At 43.4% G+C, this 23,615-nt stretch overlaps 1 protein-coding gene across 1 annotated transcript in view; it reads right to left on the bottom strand.

Moving 5' to 3' along the window:
• LOC306924819 (CUB and sushi domain-containing protein 3-like) overlaps nt 1–23,615 on the bottom strand; it is a gene marked incomplete at both ends in the record, with an annotated part of 337,974 nt that overhangs the window by 18,188 nt on the left and 296,171 nt on the right. The window contains one exon of the mRNA XM_079503471.1: nt 13,376–13,549. Within this exon, the coding sequence (XP_079359597.1) occupies nt 13,376–13,549 (174 nt within the window). The remainder of the gene's footprint in view (nt 1–13,375; nt 13,550–23,615) is intronic.

The following is a 23,615-nucleotide window of genomic DNA, read 5'->3' as shown; positions in this document are numbered from 1 at the left end:
GCCCATGCAGGAATGTTTAAATAAAGCCATTTCTGCAAATAGTGTTATCTTGGTACCAAATCCATGTATTCAGAGGCGTACAGTATCTCTGCATAGAAAAGATATTTGCCTATATCGCAGTTCCCCCTTTAACAGATACATTGTGCATCCAACCACCCTCTGTGTTTACAACTGAAGATCTAAATATATCCAGCAGAAAACCTACAAACTATTATTATGAAACACTTAACCTGGGATGTATGATGTGGTATTTGGATGTCATTTTTCAGGGGTCGTGACAATACCAGACTAACAGGTGACATATGCACATCATTTACAAACTTCTAGCTTCGAGGAAATGTTGTCTTTTTTCGTGGAATTATAAGAGAATTGGCCCAAGGCCAAACCAAGCACAGCATATGTAATGTGCCGAGAGAGAGAGAGAGAGAGAGAGAGAGAGAGAGAGAGAGAGAGAGAGAGAGAGAGAGAGAGGGAGAGGGAGAGGGAGAGGGAGAGGGAGAGGGAGAGGGAGAGAGAGAGAGAGACTTGTCATACTCCTATCAAACTTGCTTGCTCTATTGCTCTCACAGCGTCTCATTCCTTGATGAATTATCTATGCTTTGAAATCATCAGTATGCAGAGGCTAGAGACTCAAAGTTGGGATCACTGTTTCATCCCTGCGTGAATGTGAACTATAGCCTTCACAGACTGTGAAGTCTTGAGCAGGTGTGGGGATTATTTTCTGGTCCCCAGCAGGGGCAGCAGGGCAGGAGAAAGGACTTGTATGCAGCAGATGGCTGCTCAGATGGCTCAGATGGGCACAATGGGGGAGCTGTTCTAGGTTAAGGGTCTTGCTCAGGCAGCCTCTAGCATCGATAGAGCGTTGCAGTCCCGCCCCCTTTCATGACGACGACAGGCCCAGGAAATAATTCCCTATGCATTTTCCCATAAACATATCATTTTGTACACTCCGAGTTAGGAAATGGATAAATGAACACAGAGTATTTTACTGTGTGAAGATGAATGTGGGTGTTTAAGCACTGTTTTAGTAATCGCAGAGAGAGTGCTAAATCTGGGTAGCTGTTATGAAATAATAATTTTCAATATTTCAAGTCTAAGAACTAAGTGTTTTTGTGTTTTGTGCTGGAGTAGTGAAGATTAATGTGACCACAGATTGTAAATATTCTAAATCTACCATATTTTACCGTATATCCCATAAATGGCATAGATACCACTCCGTAAATTGCTTTGCACTGCACAGAAAAATTGCACAGGCTAGTCTGTTTTTGCAAAAACACAGCACCTTATGCAATATTGCTGAGCTGTAGTTTAGCTATAGCTGTACTGCTGAGTACAGGTATGGGCAATTATCTTTTCAACTGCAATTCTACCATTAATTGATTGTATAATTATTCTGCATTATACTGACATGAATACAGAGTCAAAAAGGTTAGCAGTGTTGTTAGCGTTTCTGAGCCATTATACAGTGCACTGAATAATGCAATGGCTTCATCATTGCCTCATGTTACACCAACATGAGAATCACACTGACCTGTGAATAAAGTCTATATAAAGTGTATTTAAAATACACTCCTGACAGTTTAATGCATAGATAATCACTTTTACCACACCAAAATTTGATCAGCACTTTCTACCCTATTGTTTTAATTTCTAGACTCTTGCCAGAGTTTGCCTTGGAAATCATTGGGGTTTTATCGCTGAGTTGGATAAAGGCCCATTAGATTACAAAAGATCCATAGGGACAAATTGTTCGGTTAGGTTGTTGACTGTTCCCAAATCGACGTATGTTAAACGTACGCCCTGGTGGTGGTAGAGAGCAAGAAATTATGTGGAAAGATTCTGTGTGGTATGGCGGGGGAATGACACTGCTCATCATGATTCCAAAAGGAAGAACATGCTGTCTGGTGCCAGCTTAACCCTGCAGGCCCCTGCAGCGATGCTTTTGGGCAACATCACTAATGCACTTGGTAAAAACACAAGCATAGGACACTGAGTAACAAAGGCCTTTTGAGAGCACCGGTGTAGGAGGAGAGGAACTATGGGGGGTATGTTGTTTGCAAATCAGCAGCACACTGCAATTTTGGGGTCAAGGAGGAACACGATTTACACTGTCCGCCTCTTGTCTGCTTGGAGATTGTCCATTGTTATTTCTGGCACTCTTCAGTTGGCAGAAGCGTACCCACCCAGATGTACATCTCCAAAATCACACAACCCCACTTTATGTTAATGCTAGTCTGTTTCACTTTGGTATGAATCCCTGAAGCTGAAAACTACATTTCAGCATGTTTTTTAATGCATTCTAACCCACACAAGACAAAGTGTATCCAATGAAACTGATGTGCATCATGAAGCACAGAGAATATTGAAAGCATACTATGCATTAAAGACGGTATATTTCTCCTTCGTGAAAATGCCTTACTGATTGGTCAAAAAGATTATTACAGTAAGCAGCAAGCACCCTGCCAGGTTCTGTTTGGCACCATTTAACATTTTCTTAATTTTCTCATGTAATGTTTGAAATAGGGAGTAGACAAAAATGAAAAATGAAAAATCCCCTAATATGGGAGCTTTTGAGCATTTGGGCTGTGACCTTCAACACTCACTGGATCAGTTTGCTGCAATTTGTGAAGCAGCTGCGATGAGGATCAACATATCTAAATCTGAGGCCATGGTTCTCAGCAGGAAATTGGTGAATTGCCCAGTCCTTATACCACAAGTGAAGGAATACAAGTATTTCAAGGTATTGATCTTCAGTGAGGGGATGATGGACTGTGACTGTGTGACATCAGCCAGAGAATCTGAGCAGCAGGAGAGGCCACATGAAGACTCCAGATAGACACGTTCAGGAGAGGCCACATGAAGACTCCAGATAGACACGTTCAGGAGAGGCCACATGAAGACTCCAGATAGACACGTTCAGGAGAGGCCACATGAAGACTCCAGATAGACACGTTCAGGAGAGGCCACATGAAGACTCCAGATAGACACGTTCAGGAGAGGCCACATGAAGACTCCAGATAGACACGTTCAGGAGAGGCCACATGAAGACTCCAGATAGACACGTTCAGGAGAGGCCACATGAAGACTCCAGATAGACACGTTCAGGAGAGGCCACATGAAGACTCCAGATAGACACGTTCAATTTCAAATGTTCAAAAACAAATCAAGGTGGTCCGTGTGCAGGAAACTAACAGCAGCATGTGTAAAACTCAGAAGAGACTCTAAACTAGTCCACTGTGGAGAAAAGCACTGTGAACGAATGAATTGCATGGCTGCTCTATGTGTGTGTGTGTGTGTGTGTGTGTGCATGCGTGCGTGCGTGCGTGCGTGCGTGCGTGCGTGCGTGCGTGCGTGCGTGCGTGCGTGCGTGCGTGCGTGCGTGCGTGCGTGCGTGCGTGCGTCTGTGTCTATGTCTATGTGTGTGGCCGGTGTGTTGCTATTGAAGCAAGAAAAATGCAGGTTTTTACTTTACTTTTCCTCAAGTCTGAAATGAGAAGAGTTATATGAGATTGAGAACACACAGTGTTCTCGATAAATGAGTATTGAAACCGTTTCAAATGTTCCGAATATGTAGCCTCTTCAGGTCTTGACATGGCACTTGTAAATTTCCCATTCACTTGTCCGGACACAAACGTCACTTGTCCGGAGAACGAGCACACACAAATACATTTTAAACTAGAAAAAGTGCCCTTCTGGGCACAGGTCTCCACCAGGAGGATATGACTGTGTTTGGCAAAATGTTTAGGAGTAATATAAACATGTTTTTTTGTTTTTTTGTTTTTTGCAACAATTGTCTTCATTTTGTTGAGGAAATGCAGAGCCAGATCACTCATAGCATCTCTGAGGATAGAATTCTGGATGAGCAGGACATGTGCAGCATTTTGAACGAAACGGGCCACTCCTGAAAACTTTGGAAGGCAATGTTAGCCAATCAGTGTAGAATCTGAGAAATCCAACAGACTCGTCTTGATCACATGACTACAGAGATCATGTGTACCGATTTGCGTGAGATTTGGATACAATCTGTGCGACTAACATACCGGTAAGCAATGTGTTTTGCAGAAATCGGCCTCATGGTGGCGCTATAACCGGCAGATGTAGAGGGATGCAGGGAAAATGTTTTTCCATGGCCTCTAGGGAGTGCGCATACATAAGTTGTATACAGATTGATGCAGTTATAGCTAAAAACAGGAATTGGCCTGTTATAGCGCCACCATAAGGCTGATTTGGAAAAGAATGAGTGGCATGTCGTCCTCGGCCTAGTGGAAATGTGCGTGTATAATTTCACGGAAATTGCACACTGTTTGTGATTTGTGGCATTTTGTTCGAAACGGACCAATCATGTGAGCTTTGGAAGCCAATATTAGCCAATCAGGATAGAAGATGGGAAATGGTGCAGATCCGTGTTGATCACATGACTATGTAGATAGTGTATACCGAATTGTGTGATGTATGGATAAAATGTGTACGGGTAATCTACAGAAATGTGTTTTGCCTAAATCGGCCTCATGGTGGCGCTATAACAGGCCGTTGAGGAATATTTGGGGCAGAGGTTCATCGTTGGCATCCATGGAGTGTGTGTGCACAGTTTGGCATGGATCGGGCCAACGGTGGCGGAGATTAGCTGATAACGGACGGAAGGAAGGACACACACACACACACACACACACACGGACGGAGTGCAAAACATACTCTCTCCCCATGCCTTCGGCCTGGTGGAGACAATCAACTAACTGTATGTTGGTTTTGGGGAATACATGTTTGAATATTATTTGATAGCCCTAGAATGTCTGTGATCTAATATACATTTCATGTATTCCAAAAACAGCCATAGATCGTTTCTATGCATGGTTAGCAGACTGACCTTGTCGGCATTTAAACTTGTATCACTGCATGTGTACTCACCCAATAATTAATTCCTAAGGCTTGGAGTCGTTTTGGGGACTAGTTTCATATTCATTTGAAAGTTCTGGCAGAAAACGTATATTTAGTAAAATACGGACGACATTCTCTCCGGTGAGGGGCCCGGAATGAGTGCAGGACTGAACATATCATAACTTCCCGGACAAGCAGACAAGCCTTAATGTCAAGCCCTGCTCTTGATGTCAATGCTAAACCTATGATGTACAAGTAACACATTATACGTGGGTATACAACATACTGTACACACCTTCCACTACACAACTTTTGACAGCCTGATGTTTATTCCCTTCATCCTCTCTTCTCGTAACGTGCAGAGAGTTTTTTATTTTATTCTAACACATAAACACTAAAACACTACTAAAGCAATAGGTGTCAGGTTACCTTTTATAATGGCTGAGAGGCGTAGTGAGGCACGACGCAAAGTCAAATGCCTCCAACCCTCTCAGACATTATAAAACACAGCTAACATGGGACCTCGCGTGGCTTATTGCTTTTCTAAAAGGGTTACAAATATGGCAACATAAAAATCATAGTTCTTGAACAGTAAGAGCAGTAAAAAATAATGCACTAGAGAAAGTTACACTTTTTTCTCAGCAGGAAGAGACCCTTCCTTGTTTACTCAGGCAGTCCAGCCACAGGCTGTGTTTACGTAAAAAATTGTCAAACAAATACATAGAGAAACAACACTAGTGTTAGATAAATCTGGAATATTTTTTTGCGAGGTGAAACGCAAACAAAAGCCAAAGGAAAGATGCAAGTTGGAACGGTATCTGTGTGGACTGTGGAGCATGTTATTGTTTATTGACATGATCTGAGGGGATGGACGGCGAAAATATTCTCCGTCTGACTGCGCGAGCAGAACACTGTGAGTGAGGTGGGGGGAGAAGCCGAGGAGCCAAGGAGGAGGTGACTTAAAATGCATGGCTAAACTGAGGCTAAACGTGAGGCTAAATCTGAATACCGTGGTGATGTTATGGGTCTAGATTTGGACCGGGTCTAAATACATTTGAATTATACTCAGTTCGTTTCGGACCGGGTGCTTAATTAGAATGACACATTATTATCCTTGGGATTGTGGGTGGGGGGAGGGTGGGATAGGGGATTGAGTTTTATTTTTACATTTTATATGTCTGTTTAATACTTGCCCCTGGGCTACTGTTACAAAAACCTGAATAAAAAGATTTTGAAAAGAAGAATGACATTATTTTGGTTGTAAACATCACAGCTTTGTTTTTAAATCGGCCACCGATCGATCGGAGCATCTCTAGGTGCTTGCTGTCTTTACATGCCAGCCCGGAGCTCATTCACTGTCCTATGAGCGCGGGCGGTGCTTCACATGCCAGCCCGGAGCTCATTCACTGTCCTATGAGCGCGGGCGGTGCTCATTCACTGTCCTATGAGCGCGGGCGGTGCTTCGGAGCATGCATGCTGGCCATGCAGGCTGGAAAGGAAATCAAGCGCTTTACCTAGTTCAGCCAAGGGGCCAGTGAGGCTATTCAACGTTGAAGCTCTCCTCCCTAGTGGTAGGAGGAGGGACTACAGGCGGACCCGTGGATTCATGACCGGGAAATCCCGTGCAGCTGGGCTTTAACATTGAGAGCTCGGTTGCACTTCCGCATTTGACCACCAACATTTGGTGGTCAAATGCGGAAGTAGACGTTCTGAGACGGTACTTCCGGCAGTCTTCCGGGTGCTTCAAAACGCCACTGAGCAACTTCCAATGACATGAATAGCTGGGGGGGCGGAGCTTCGCGCCAGTTCAGTCTCTATCCTTTTATATACTCTATGAGTTCAGCTGCAGCACGGTGGAAAGAAATAATGCACATCTGGGATTGATATGAACTGATTTAAGGTGTAGATTATTGTGAGATTTAGTATGTGGTCTAATCAGAAACCAGCCACTCAGAATCAAGTATTAACCGTTTTAGAATGTTTATTTTTGTATAAAACATTATGGCAATAGACTGGAAAAGATTGTATTCCCTTAGCCTCGGGAACCACAGGCGTGTTGTTTGCAGAAGAAAAGAAAAAAAAGCCTGTGCAAACGAGTCAGGAAAAGTCTATTTTGCTAACCAACAGTGCAGAGGGGCGTTTGAATCCGCCCCCTCTAGACCAGAAATCACACGGGCGGGTTTTGAATGGGTTTTTGGTTAAATGCTGGAAATAATGTTGGATGGATTTTCATGTTTTGTTCTATGACATAAAATAACCAACCCACTTCACAAGTGACTACAGACATTGTCAGGGGACTTACAAGTCATCATGCGGAACACACATTTGTGGTGGTGAAATTCAAGACATATGGTGTAGTTTGTTCTTAGCGATAGCTTTGTACTACTCGTAAATACATTTTAAGCATCATAAAGTCATAAAACTGGTTGTGAAGATTATCTTGCAGAACTAAATGTGTATGTTTGAGAGTTTATTTGCCAGAGAGCAAATTATCAGCAATAATGCAAAATCGAAGGCAAAAATCCCACTGGCTTTTGGGGAGAGAACCAGGAAGGGGCTTCCTATACTTCCAACATGACAGTGTTTTGCCCTGCTTTGGGAGGGACTTTCGCCCTATAGTTTTAGACTGCAACGGAGGGGCGCTGTCTCAAGCTAACTTGAGCCATGAGAGACACCACCGAGCGAGCTAAAGCGAGCAAGTTGCCGTGTCGAACGTTGCGAAGTTCACTTGCAACGTCCAAGTTGCGACCCGATAGTAAATCCTCGTCCCCCGGCTACAATGAATACAGCGGAGCGCTCCCTACCACACTGACGACCCCTCTCACCCAATCACTTCCAACAACAGTCATCCATGGCTATCAAAGTGAACAGCGGAACCAGTGTCAAATTAACAACCAACAATAACATAATAAAATCAATATGACCATAAGAAAAAGAAAGCCAAATCCCTACTGAGTTGAAATCCAAGGAGATATGCTTTACTTAAAGGATTTATAAAAACATGCAGGCCAGTTGAGAAGGAGGAAGGGACAGGGAGCCATGAGACAAAGGCCCCCGGGATATTGCATAAAGTCCCAGTGGTATCCTACCATGTGTTTTTAAGGCTACTTTTACTGTTTTATACTACCAAACTGTACTGTATATTGACATTGACATTTCTCTCTCTCTCTCTCATATTACTTTGACAATAACTTAAATTAAAAACACCTTAAATATTATATTTGTTTTAGAAATAGTTCTTTCAATCAATAGGGACCACCCTGTCGTTGATGATGTCATTATGTCCATGTGTGGTCCAGCCCTATGGAATGTATGGAATGCATGTGCTACTATACTTCCTAAGTATTAAGCATGAGCATCAAAGCAATATTTTAAATATTTTTTATTAGCACATGCATTTTACATTCCATAGGGCTTGACCACACATGGACAAATCAACTTGCAACGGGAGTTGTCACTATTGAGTGAAAGATGAACTTGTTTTTATATGAGGCATATACGGCGTATTAGCCAGGGATCCTTTTTAAAGGTAATGAAAAGTGAGTCATTTGATTGTCATGATTTAACCACCTGCAACACACCCATTGATAATCATACTCATGCTAATTAAACCCACCAGAAAAAAGCAACACAGCCTCTAAAAACAGGCAGTGTTGCCAATGCGAACATGCATCATTTCTTAATTGTCACCATTACAAACATAACAGCTATAAGCTTGGCATCAATCAGATGCAGACACAACATAAATTAGCAGGAATGTGGACATTTCAGAGAGTACATTGGCACGTGAGGAAGTATCGCTTCTAGCCACTACTCACAGTCTGTTGGCTGGACCAAAATGAGCAATAGGAGCCTGTTACACTGAATGAATAGCCAAAAAGCCACACAAAAAAGTAATTGGAATACATAACTGGAATCCTATTTGGAAGTGTCTGGTTTTTTGGGGGGATGGGGGGAAATACATGCATCTGCTTTTGACGTGTCTCTCTCTCTCTCTCTCTCTCTCTCTCTCTCTGAGACTGTTGTTTATATCACAATTCATTTAACCAAATAATTAAACAATAGATATGCTAATCCCCCTGGAGTCCCTATTTTGGACACTTTTTAGACACATGTCCACATTTTTCAATATATTTAACTAAATAACAATAGTGAAAATAGCAGAACTACAAGCTCACAACATGTCGCAATGTGACCTGTTATGACTACTAAGGTCTAAGTGAAGAAAAGGTCCCCCACTCAGATTTTTTACAAATTCAACCCTGGGCATTTCAGCCATTGTCAAACAGCTGGTGTTCTTGCATCAGTCCCACACATATTTCCCTGAGCAATTTGTATGCTTATTTTATGAACTCTTGAGTCAACATTACGCATTATACATGAGTCAACGCATTATACTGTACCGTATGTACTCAAGATAAACAGTCAAACAGAGAAATCTTTGATTCTGACTTTGTCTAACCATTCAATTTTAATTAAAATACAAGATCAAAATCCATTGTCTACACACTCACCCATGCGACTAAGTAGGCTATATTTGCAGAACAGCTTTCAGACAAAATCAAACGATAGTTCATTGAGACACAGAAGTCAGAAGGTTTATTATATAATCCCCCCTTCATTCTCTATCAGCAATTAATTCTGCTTCTTTAAATCAGCTGTCTCCATGTCAACTCCCTTCACTCTCATTAGCTGTTGCCAGACCTTGGCAGACAGGCGTTTTCCGCTGTCTGCCGGAGTCTCTTCCGGGTTTTTAGACAGCTGGTGGATGGAAATGAAGCTCCACCCACGCGGCAGAATGCGGCTGGGGAAAGCTTTTCCGGGAATCTGGCCGACGCAGCAATGTGCCGCGGCAGACAGCGAAAAACGGCCGCGCCTGTCTGCCCAGGTCTGGAAACACTGTCTCACTGCCAGCTAACTCACTCAAGTCACGCCCACATTCAATCAGGTGTTCCCTTTTAAGCAGTCACTACTCTGTCCTCAGTCTACATACTAGCTGAATCTGTGGTTGTTTAGCGTTCAAATTCCCTCCACATCCCCGGCCTCCTCCCTGTGGCATTAGTTCTGTAATGGGTGATTCTGTGATTATAAATGTGATTTATGGATTGTAGCTACTATATGTGGTATCTACTGTAGTTCTGTTATGGGTATCTGTGATTATAAAGTGGCTTATGGATTGTGATGTATGTTCAGTGTCTATGTGGTATATGGAATGCCAGCCTGATCGCACAGAAAATAGTATATACAGTATGTACGAAATTGCAATTCCGTAGATAAACGACTAAAAGACACAAAAGTCTGTTCATATATAATAGTTTTTGGCGGAGGCGTGGCTTTCACAAACACGGAAGTGCAATTTCACCGTGGCTGGTTCAGGCTGGGTGAGTTCGGGTTTTATATTATTTACTATTCTGTGCCCTCGGACGGGGCTGAGTCTGCTCTACCGAACTTCGCAACTCTCAGCACGGCGACTCGCTTGGCTAGCGCCTCGCTCGGCGGTCCTTCACGTGGCTCAATTAAGTTCGGTAGAGACGCCGCCCCTCCGCCATTGTCTATGGGGAGGTATTTCAGTGTCATTGTCTATGACTCTATGGAGGGTATTTCAGTGTCATTGTCTATGACTCTATGGATGGTATTTCAGTGTCATTGTCTATGGAGGGTATTTCAGTGTTATTGTCTATGGAGGGTATTTCAGTGTCATTGTCTATGGGGAGGTATTTCAGTGTCATTGTCTATGGAGGGTATTTCAGTGTTATTGTCTATGGAGGGTATTTCAGTGTCATTGTCTATGGAGGGTATTTCAGTGTTATTGTCTATGGATGGTATTTCAGTGTCATTGTCTATGGGGAGGTATTTCAGTGTCATTGTCTATGGAGGGTATTTCAGTGTTATTGTCTATGGAGGGTATTTCAGTGTCATTGTCTATGGGGAGGTATTTCAGTGTCATTGTCTATGGAGGGTATTTCAGTGTCATTGTCTATGGGGAGGTATTTCAGTGTCATTGTCTATGGAGGGTATTTCAGTGTCATTGTCTATGGAGGGTATTTCAGTGTCATTGTCTATGGGGAGGTATTTCAGTGTCATTGTCTATGGAGGGTATTTCAGTGTCATTGTCTATGGGGAGGTATTTCAGTGTCATTGTCTATGGAGGGTATTTCAGTGTCATTGTCTATGGGGAGGTATTTCAGTGTCATTGTCTATGGAGGGTATTTCAGTGTCATTGTCTATGGGGAGGTATTTCAGTGTCATTGTCTATGGGGAGGTATTTCAGTGTCATTGTCTATGGGGAGGTATTTCAGTGTCATTGTCTATGGAGGGTATTTCAGTGTCATTGTCTATGGGGAGGTATTTCAGTGTTATTGTCTATGGGGAGGTATTTCAGTGTCATTGTCTATGGGGAGGTATTTCAGTGTCATTGTCTATGGGGAGGTATTTCAGTGTCATTGTCTATGGGGAGGTATTTCAGTGTCATTTGTATTATATGGACTTTTGGGTATTTTAGTCGTTTATCTACGGAATTGCAATTTCGTAGATATATACTATTTTGTTGTCGATGTAATGTCTTCATGTTATGCTCTGCTTTGGGGTTTGTTGTTGACAGGGACGTGCATAAGGGCCCGCCCTTCGTGGGCTCCCTCAAAACTATTGGGCCCCCTAGTTTTACTATTGGGAGGAAAAATCAACTGCTGCGTAGTTTGCGTAGCGGGAGAGCGAGAGAGAGGGGAATAATTTCAACATAAAATGCTACATTTCAGTTCAGGACGGAGAGGGCACTTTTCTCCGACGGTCAAAACGGCAGGGGCTAGGGCCCCCTTTCATGTATTACTGTGCACATCCCTGGTTGTTGATATCAGAGCTGTGTCTCTGTACACAGATAATCTGAGATATAAAATGTGATATGATATCAGAGCTGTGTCTCGGTGCACAGGTAATCTGGGATGTCACATGAGCAGAGCACCACGCCATACTAAATGCAATAGCTTTGCAATAAATGGTTAATGGTCAATCTGAGCTGAAGAGTCTTAATGAACCAAACATATTTCAGCATGCCACATAAACCTGTCTCTTCAGTAATTTCAACCCACTGAGTCATGTCTAAAATTCATGAAGACACAAATATGTTTAAGCAATATCCGTCATTGGAATTTCATTTCTGTCTGTCTGACTGCAGCAAAGGGACTCTCGGTGACACTAGGGTGCCATCAAGAAACCGCGCATACCTCACTGCTATTGAAGCTTTTAAGAAAGATGAGAGGAGACCTGCAGTAACAAGCCCCAAAAGCAGGTCAAGAGTGACAGGCTCACCCTATGGACTCACTACTGTAATATTGATTCGAGCTAGGGTTCAATTCACCCTTCACTGAATATATTTAAAAGTAGAAAGGTGTGCTCAGAAGAGCATAAATCCCAGCCAGGGGGCATGCGCTTGTAATAATAACAATGCATTTGAAAAAGTAGCAGTACAGTACAGTAGTATGCAAGATTAGTTATGGACAGAAACACAGGCATGGGTGAATGCATGATCTCATGTACTGGCGGTGATATAGATGCAATTCCTTCTTTTTCCTAGAAGATAAAACATTCATAGTTATATATTATTACAGCAGAACATGTGGCGCTTCAATCACAGCGTTCAGGTTTCAGTACCCACTGGCCGGGTTATAGAGTGGGGAATATACTGTATTACTGTACCCACTGTTTTACTGTACCCACTGTATTACTGTACCCACTGTATTACTGTACCCACTGTTTTACTGTACCCACTGTATTACTGTACCCACTGTATTACTGTACCCACTGTATTACTGTACCCACTGTATTACTGTACCCACTGGCCGGGTTATAGAGTGGGGAATATACTGTATTACTGTACCCACTGTATTACTGTACCCTGTTTTACTGTACCCACTGTTTTACTGTACCCACTGTTTTACTGTACCCACTGGCCGGGTTATAGAGTGGGGAATATACTGTATTACTGTACCCACTGTTTTACTGTACCCACTGGCCGGGTTATAGAGGGGTTATATACTGTAGGTTCTCTCTGCCTCTCTCTCTCTTGGTTCTATGCACATAACCAAATAGGAGAACATTATTGCACTGCACCTTTGCACAAAACCTGCTTTACTACAGTGAAATACGCAAACACAAACAGTAACCTTACAACAGATTTCCTGGCCAACATAATTGGCCAATGACCAAAACAACGAGCTAATAACACCCAATCTGGCACATTGTGCCAAGTCTCGAGAGTGTAACAAAGATGATTTCGACGGCAACCGCAGTGCTGTAGATGACAAACAGATTGCTCCTGCTGGAAACCTTTTCCAAAATGAGGACGAAGCTATGATACAGAATGATACCTCCCTGAAGGTCCCCAACATCATCATCATCATCACCATCATCACCATCATCATCATCATCATCATCATCATCATCATCATCATCAGCAGCAGCAGCAGCAGAAGAAGCATCATCAATAAGAGTACTGGTAACTTACGCAGGCACTGAGGCAGATCTCCACTCCAGGTTCCATTGCCTGTGCAGGTGAGCACAGCAGGGAAGGAGAGCTCATAGCCAGGCAGGCAGCTGTAGCTCACGCTGGTTCCCCACTCTAGCACGGAGCCCTCCAGGAGGCCGTTGGGGAGCGCCTGGGGTGTGGGGCATGTCACCACTATGGGGGAAACAACACATACACAGCCGCGCACGCACGCACACGCACACGCACACGCACACGCACACACACACACACACACACACACACACACACACACACACACACTTGTTAGTGTGTTTGGATCTTAGATAGCTGCTGTCCTCTAAATCAAACAGAAGACATAAGGTAATTATAGAGAACATTTTGCTTTGGATCTAATTACTATGATTACAGATGTAAGTCTGATATACATGTCTATATCAGACCATTGCCTTGAGTGTTTACTGACAAAGCATAGCAGAAGAACAACAAGTGTAAGCAGTGTGTTGTTGTAGTTCAAAGTGGTGATGTAGACTGGTAGAGGAATGTTCCACATGCTTAATGTTCAGCTTTTTGTTACAGTTCAAGATGCTTGTTTGTACTGCAGACATTGTATAGTAAACCAACAAAGCATGCATTGATTATACCCTATTCACACCATTATCATGAAATGCCACTTTCAGTGTTAAATTGATGTGTTGTACAGGTAAAATTGCTTCAAAGAAGAGTGACTGTAATCATATGTGTGTGTGTGTGTGTGTGTGTGTGTGTGTGTGTGTGTGTGTGTGTGTGTGTGTGTGTGTGTGTGTGTGTGTGTGTGTGTGTGTGTGTGTGTGTGAGAGAGAGATAGAGAGAGAGAGGAGAGAGAGGACAGAGAGAGAGAGAGAGAGAGGGGGGGGGGGAGTTAGAGAGTAAGAAAAATAATTAACCATGACCTCATGACATCAATCGGAAAGTGAGAGAGAAACAGGGAGAGAGAGAGTGAGAATGCACTGAATATTTATAATTTTAGGCATTCTAACCTCAGCCAAGTGACCACATTTGCAATTTAATTGCTCAAAAACAGCAACAACGTTAATGGTTGTGTACGACTCAGCTGATTCATTGATATCTGCATGCATGACTCTCTCACACACAACACACACACACACACACACACACACACACACACACACACACACACACACACACACACACACACACACACACACACACACACACACACACACACACACACACACACACACACACACACACACACACACACACACACACACACACACACACACACACACACACTACAGGAGCGGAAACGAGTCAAATGACTCACAGGAACATTCACCCAGACCTGTTAAATGGTCTATTTAACAAAGTTGTTATTGAATGGACCCAGCCTTCAGATCGCATATACTGTATTGTGCAGCAAGCATACATTTTGATTACCATATAGACACTATATAGATATAATTATTATGACCGACACAATCATTAAAGCATGAGGTGGGGTATTCACCCAAAATCCCCTGCCCTGCTTTTCAGACATTACTAAATTCCTCATAATATACAGTATAATAAACAGAAAGGCTGGGTTACTAGACAACGTTATGGGTTTTGATGAAGTATGTCTGGAATTTCCCTCAAGACTTCTGATGCTTTTTGTTTGGACAGAGTCTCTGAATACAGCAGGCCTAATAATGTCTGATGGAAATAGAAGCCCTTGTCTCTCTGTAATGTAAACCATAAACTTTCCCCTCAACAAATGTAATAAATTAATTTATAATAAAGCTTGGGGTTTGTTGGGGATGAACCCGTGGGGAGGCAGATGGGATATGGGGTTTAAGCATCTGAATAAATTATAAGTGTTTGTTTTCAACACCCATCATCATTTCCCCACGTCTCTCTACAGTACATCTTTATGTTTCTGTCAGTCTCTCTACCTACACTCATGCAGGCTGAGAGGCATGTACGCACACACAGTCACACACATGCAGACACACATGCAGACACACATGCAGACACACAAGCATGCACGCCGCGCACACACAGTCACACACACATGCAGACACACAAGCATGCACGCACACACAGTCACACACATGCAGACACACAAGCATGCACGCACACACAGTCACACACATGCAGACACACGAGCATGCACGCACACACAGTCACACACATGCAGACACACGAGCATGCACGCACACACAGTCACACACATGCAGACACATGAGCATGCACGCACACACAGTCACACACATGCAGACACACGAGCATGCACGCACACAGTCACACACATGCAGACACACGAGCATGCACGCACACACAGTCACACACATGCAGACACACGAGCATGCACGCACACACAGTCACACACATGCAGACACACGAGCATGCACGCACACACAGTCACACACATGCAGACACACGAGCATGCACGCACACACAGTCACACACATGCAGACACACGAGCATGCACGCACACACAGTCACACACATGCAGACACACGAGCATGCACGCACACAATAAATATCTGAAACCAATCGAACCTAATATTGGAACAATTCAGCCTTTTAACAGAACAAAATCCCAGTCATCCTCATCTTGACCTGACACAAGGGCACAAACACCAAAGAACCTTCTTACAGCTGAGTGCTCAAATTAATTAAAATGTAAATGTTTACTTTCTGCCAATCTGGGAAACCAACTGCAAAAACCCCCCCTAAAGAACAGCACCGTCTGCTGTCTGGACTCTCTGGGGACGCCACTCATGCAATAGAATGTGGAGAACAGGATGTTGGCCCGTTCAGTCCGCCCTCAGCCCTCCTCTTCCGGTGGGGCGCTTACAGTTGGGTGCCACCGATATTGTCCCTTATCATTTGACCCATTTAGGCCTGACCTCAACATTTTTAAAAATCCTTCTAAATCCTCCAGTTTTCTGAAATAAATATTTTCAAAAATAGCAGACCTACAAGCTCGTACCGCGCCACTCGGTGGCGCGCTATGAGCTTGTAGATCTGCTATTTTTCAATAGCTAAATTATAACATAATGTTTAAAACACCAAAAGGGGTTCCCGCCCAAAATGGGTTAACTGTCCTTTTGCGCAGATCACGCAAACCTCAGCAAAAAGAAAAGGACAATATCGATGGCCTCCAACTGTATGTTTTCATTCCACGAATCCCCAATGTAGATGTTCTGAAGTCAGCAGCGCAACTCAGAATCTGTTTTTGAGAGAAACTTTCCGCTAATACATGCAAATCATAGACTATTCTAATTAACTTTGTAATATCAGACACTTTTATGCAAAGATCCAGCAAAGATAATGGTGTGAAGAAGAAACGTTGAAAATGTAAAAAATATATATATTTTGAGTTTATTAAATCAGCAATATTTGGCTGCATGACTCCAAAACAAACTACAACATATTGTAGGGCTTAAGTGTGTAATTGCTGGTATTGCTGGTATTGCTGTTATTGTATACGCACGCACGCACGCACGCACGCACGCACGCACGCACGCACGCACACACTTTATACATTTACAATGATAGCCTACGCATTTATTTCACAAAATGTATTTAAACTATAGGACTAATTCCTTTAAGGTAGCCTAGCTGATTTAAATCTGTTGTTGCCACTGTAAGGTGAGGATCTGACCTGTGTCTCATCGATCTGTCTCACTCGCCCACAAAAAGACGTGTGAATGTTCATACAGTAGCCTATACATATAGGACTGATGCATTTTGAACAGGTCTTCTATCATATTTATAGTCTTGTATGTATTCATGTGATGGCTTTGATGTTCCACTCACTGGACTGCTGTGAAAGTGGAGTGTGCCACGTGGGTGTCAATACAACGTTCTCTCTGAGGTGGAACAATCTTTTGTTCCTTTGTTGTTGGTGGTGAATCCAAAAGGATTCCCCCGCACAGCTCTATATCCAGTATAGAGTTAAAAATATATAAAATATTCGCTTGGAAATTCAGGCCACTGACGTGCTTTGAATAAACTTCAAAGACTAAACATAGTGGCTGTGACAAGCTCTTTCTGAAAGTTTTGTTTAAGCCAAAGCTGATAATGAATTCATAGATGTCTTCAACTGTGTATATAACATTTTGTTCATTTCATTTTATTTAGCTATTAAAAGGGGCACTTCATTGGAAGAGAGTGTGTAGACTACAGCTCAGCATTCAACACCATAGTCCCCTCCAGACTTGACACAGCTCAGGGACCTAGTACTCCACCAACCCCATGCAGCCTGTGCAGCTGGATCATCCTGGACGTCTGTTGTGGTGAAAAAGGCACAGAAATGCCTCTTGCACCTCGGGCAGCTGAACAAGTTCGGCATGGGGCCCAGGATCCTGCTGCATGGCCTTTTACAGAAGCAGCACAAGCACATTCTGACTGACATCAGCGTCTGGCATGTGAAATGCTGTGCCCTCAACCGCAAAGCGCTGCAGAGGGTGCTACCATAGAGCTCTGGACAGCCCAGTGGATGAAAGCTTCCCTCCACCTGGGATACTTTATATACACCGAATGTTATGTCATATAGGATTATCATCAACTACCCCAGCCACCCCAACCATGGACTGTGTGAGGTCTAACGACCTGGCAAGCTGAACCAGACCACAGACGCCTCAAAGCCTGGACCGGTACAGCTTTTCCCACCAGGCAACCAGGCTTATGAACAACAGACACTGTTGTTGAAATAGGCCTGTTGCCTGTCAGCCTATTATTTATTTAAACACATCCCACACACAGGCACCCAGCACTTTTTATTTATACATTTTGTTTTATAATTAGTGATGCACCGCCACTGAAAATGACAATTCTTGGCTGAAACCAAAATTGGAATATGTTTTCTTTTTTATGCCAATTTGTTGTACCAATGCTGTCATGGCTGTGACTGTGATGTTCTGTTTACTACTAACCTGGTCTCCCCCCTCCGTATCCATGCAAGAAGGAGCTGAAAGGCGAATTTGGTAGGCTGAGCAGAAGTACCATTAATGACAATAAAGCACACCTACTTGTGTAATATTGCAATTATACAACAGTTAACCTTAAAATAACACGTCAATTCAATTTCATTATAACTAAGATGTTCGATAAGAATCACACCACTGTGAAGCTGGGCTTATCCGACTCTGACTTGACACCAGGCACTGCACTCCCTCGGGTCGCCTGTGTGTGTGTGTGTGTGTGTGTGTGTGTGTGTGTGTGTGTGTGTGTGTGTGTGTCAGTGAGAACTGAGAAGTGCGAGAGAGAGAGAGAGAGAGAGAGAGAGAGAGAGGAGTGGAGAACACTGAAAGAGGGAAAGAGAGTGAGCGTGAAAGAGGGTCTATGCAGTAGGCAAGTTACGCTATGCTAATTAGAGGAGTAATAATCGCAGATGCTCTGAATTTACCACCCAAAAACTTTTGGCGTGGCAGCCAGAGCTGTCGTAATGTGTCCCCATTTTCTGACTGTAAGTCCTAAGCAGCATTAGTGCCTCTTAGCTGAACACGGCAAACCTGGGATTCAGAGACAATCCTTGACGGCAAAAGCTTAGGATGTGTCATCATCAGGGGTCACCACCATGCCATCTTGTGTTGGACATTTTATCAAAATGAGATGTTTTCCATAGACATACAATATAAGTGGTCAATAATATTACCAGAAATCAGAGAATGGGGAAGGCAGCTAATAGGATATTAACTATTAGCCGTAGGGGGTATTCAACTAGATTAGGCAGGGGGCCATAAATGTAAAATTACTTCAAAGTCGGGGGCCGCCCACAAGACCGTGTTCGTGTTAACCGTTATACTGTAGAAGACAACAATGGACAATGGACATATTATGTTAATTATTATGGTAATGTATTACTGCATTCAATCCTTTTAATCTTTGACATAGGATCATCTGTGCTGGTCCTTCCACAGGCGTTGAATTATATTGAGAAAATAGGAAGTAGATAGCCTATTTCAGTGTTCTGTGCACAGTTCTCTGGCATGGAAGTGTCTTTGTGAGAATAGCATTTGAAGCAGGCTGGCATTGTGAAGTGCTTATGTTCGTACTAAGGACAGTTTAAATTTTCGATATTTTTCTCAGAAATCTCTGAGATTAATCTTGCAAATCTGCGAGTTAATACCTCGGAAATTTCTGAGTTTATGAACTAGAAAAAATCCGAAAGCTATTTGGGTCAACAGCACCACCATGCGTAATTGGGCATCCGCCCTGTGCGCCACATGGCCCGTGGTATATATCATGATTGCATTGTCTCTGTATCAAACAATTTCAAAGAATGGCGGGGTTTCCCATATTTGGTTTAAGAACACACTACAGTGACACTAATTATTGTCTCCACCAGGCCGAAGGCATGGGGAGAGAGTATGTTTTGCACGTCCGTGTGTGTGTGTCCGTGTGTGTGTCCGTGTGTGTGTCCGGCACCGCTAACCCGGTGGATGCCAAATTTTGCACACACACTCCCTGGATGCAAACGATGAACCTCTGCCCCACATTTTCCAGAACGGCCTGTTATAGCGCCACCAGGAGGTTGACATTTGAAAAACACATTGAAAGCCAATGTTAATTAGGATGGAATATTAAATATCGGAGTTTGCAGGATTTGCCTGTTTTGAACAAAAAGTCTCAAATTATGAACGCATCGTGCAATTTATGTGAAATCTTTCACGGACTTTCCTACTAGGCTGAGGAATATATCCCACCCTTTTCACATTGGCCTGTTATAGCGCCACCAACAGGTGGATTTTTGGAACATGTTTGCGTGCGTGCGTGCGTGCGTGCGTGCGTGCGTGCGTGCGTGCGTGCGTGCGTGCGTGCGTGCGTGCGTGCGTGCGTGCGTGCGTGCGTGCGTGCGTGCCGGGCTGACATCTCACAGTGTGAGATGTCCTCCAACCACCTCAAGCTGAACCCAGACAAGACTGAGCTTCTATTCTTCCCAGCTAAGTCCTGCCCTATGCGGGAGCTAACTATTTCCATAGACAACGCCCTGGTAACATTTGTCCCAACAGCCAGGAACCTTGGTGTTGTCCTGGACAGTCAGCTCTCGTTTAAAACCCACATCACAGCTGTCACTCGATCCTGTAGGTTCACACTCTATAACATATGACGAATTAGACCGTTCCTCACCCAGGAATCAGCCCAGCTCCTAATCCAGACAACAGTCTTGTCCAGTGGCGTGCACAGATAGACACTAGGGGGTGCTAGAGCACCCCCTGCCCTTTTGGCAATGTGCCCTTTTGAAAGAAAAAAAAAGGGGGGGTTTTCTTGTTTTTGTTTTGTTTTTTTGTACAGTGTACAGTATGTGGAGCACCACATACCTTGAGCACCTGCCCCTCTAAATGTCTGTGCACGCCACTGGTCTTGTCAAAACTTGACTATTGTAACTCCCTCCTTACTGGCCTATACCGGCATGTGCACTTAAGCCTCTCCAACTGATCCAAAATGCCGCAACTCGCTTGGTCTGAAATTCAACCAGCCAAAATTCTCACATGTCTCCCCCCTGCTCCGCTCCCTGCACTGGCTCCCGGTCGCTGCCCGCACAGAATTCAAAACTCTGATGCTGGCATTCAAAGCAACCAAAGGTATGTCTCCCCCATATCTTGCAAGCATGATTGAACCCTACAAACCCTCCCGCGCACTCAAATCAGCCAACTCAGGAAAGCTGGAAGTACCCTCACTAAAAACGCCGGGACAACGCTCCACACGTCCCAAACTCTTCTCCCTTCTGGCCCCAAAACTGTGGAATGCACTTCCCGTTGCAATCAGAACTGCAGCATCACTCCCAATCTTCCGCCATAGTCTGAAAACCCACCTTTTCAGACTCCATCATGGCCCATAGCACTTACCCTACCCCCTTTGATAGCACTTTTTAGACTTAGATAGCATTTGAAACAGCACAATAATTGCATTGTATGTAGTCATATCACTTAGTACATAGACATAGTACATATGTATAGCATAGTATAGTATATATGTATAGTTTATATGTATAGTGTCATTATATAGATATGTTCTAGTTACGTTCTTAGCTTACGCATGTTTCATGATAAATGCATTTTATATATGTGATGTATTCCCATGCTTTTTTGTTCTTGCCTAATGTAAATCGCTCTGGATTAAGCTAAATGCCTAAATTGTAAATTGTAATTGTCATTCCGCCAGTGTTGGGTAATGTGCATTACGTAACGCAATATATTACGTAATATATTGGTAGACAGAAATGCGGTAATGCGTAATATAATACATTACTTAAAAAAAATCTGTAATATATTATCAAAATAATTCTGCATTACTGCATTACTTTCTGTCTGTCTGTCTCACTGTGTCTGTCTCGTTGCCCGTGGCTCTGTCTTGTGACATTATGTGACAAGTGCAGAAGTTAAAGAATTACTTATTTTCTATAATTTGTCATCAAATTATGTATTGGCTTCTATGAATTCAAGGAATACATTTAACTGTCCATAGCTGAGTAGGATGGGGTAGGTCTACGACGCCAGGGGTTCCCAAACCCCTGGAGAGCTCTCTCTCTCTCTCTCTCTCTCTCGCTCAAATAGCACTGATTTCCATAGTCGACATTCAGCAGCAGCGACAATAATCATAATACATATTATATGTGCCAGTGGCAGTTAGGCTACATTTATTTACAGCAAACCTACATCAGGCAATGAACACGTCCATATTCTCCTATGGAGGGGCGTCATTGGGACTTTGAGACTACATTCATTCCTCCAGTGAGCACATGGTATGAGGTGAACAAACAAAACAGGTGCTTTGACGTTGGTGCAGGTAATTATTGACTAATGTCATCCCATCACCCTAACCCTTAATTCATACACATTCAGGAAATATGCGAATATTTTGCCTATAATGAAATTAATGTATATATTTTTCATAATTTCTTGCTCAAAATCTAATAATTGCCACGGACATGAACAATTCTTGCCACGGACACGTTTGTCCATGTACGGACATGTTGGCGACCCCTGGTTATCATCAGAGTGCAGGCGTCGCCGATCGGCGATGCATGACACCCATCTGCCACTGTCAGACACGTACCACATGTATGCATACACACAACAACACAGGTAGTATACACCCATGACAATTGCAACCTCCATCTCTTGCTGCATATATCAAAGATTCAAAAAATGTCTGCATTCTCTCTCCCACGGCTCTCCGTCGCTATCTGTCGGCACGGATATAGCTTCTTCGTTTTCTTTGCACAATAACGTGTTTCTTCTGATATGTATTGTCTTCTTTTTACGTTTCTGGATCACTCACACACTCAGAGAGAGAGGAGTAAAGAGGGAGAAAGAGAAAATCTCTCAGAGTTGAGGAATGGCAGTATTAATGAGCAGTCAAACTTCACTCTCTCGTGCCTTTCTTTTATTCATTTACCCACGGGAGAAATAAGTGCTTGTGGGGAGACAGAGGCATGGAGACAAGGGCCAAAGAGGAGCCCTCTGTCTCTCTGACTTATGCATACAGGTCAGTGGGAACTGACAGTACTGTGGTGGTATAGCCAAGGTGAATGTGTGCGCGGCTGTGAGCGGACACGCGTGCGTGCGTGCGTGCGTGCGTGCGTGCGTGCGTGCGTGCGAGAGAGAGAGAGAGAGAGAGAGAGAAAGAGAGAGTGCCTGCATGCATACAGTATACAGTAATATATTAGGGACTTTAAGCAACGACTGTTTTCAGGACGGCTCCGCTACGCGGAAGTACGGCGGCTATGACTGCCCACGCCGTAGATGTCAAAATCGTTAAGCAAACAGCCTCCGGCGACGGCGACATTGGTTGCCATGGTGACGCGTCCATGCAGCATGTGTCAAACATAAACACATTATTATTATTATTATTTTTAAAACACCCCGTCGCGCGTCAGCTAACTTGCCGATATTGCTTAATTCTTACATGCGCTGGACATGATCAGCAGTGGAAAGAGTTAGGTGCTGGATAAATCTGTGTTATTCTAAAACCGTTTTAATAAACATGGTTAATATGACATATGGTATTAGTGTTATTTCTTCATTCAGAGCATGCCAACAAATGTAAATGTATGACAGCTATAATTTCAATAACCATGGTTATGACATGGCGTTGTAGACACTACGTGTAAGTGTAGGTTCTCCCGTAGTAGAAAGGGCTGCGACGGAGAGCAGGTTTATGTATTGAGCACTGATCCATTTCCGGTTGCCGTAGCCGACTGCCGTATCCGTCGTTGCTTAAAGTTGCTATTGTTGCTGTCGGGTGGAAACCGTGTCCAAAAATG

This window comes from Electrona antarctica (genome assembly GCF_951216825.1).
Source record: "Electrona antarctica genome assembly, chromosome: 6".
In the NCBI taxonomy this organism is placed as follows: domain Eukaryota; kingdom Metazoa; phylum Chordata; class Actinopteri; order Myctophiformes; family Myctophidae; genus Electrona; species Electrona antarctica.
The sequence above is the reverse complement of the archived record's forward strand: the minus strand, read 5'-3'. Positions and strand labels throughout refer to the sequence as shown.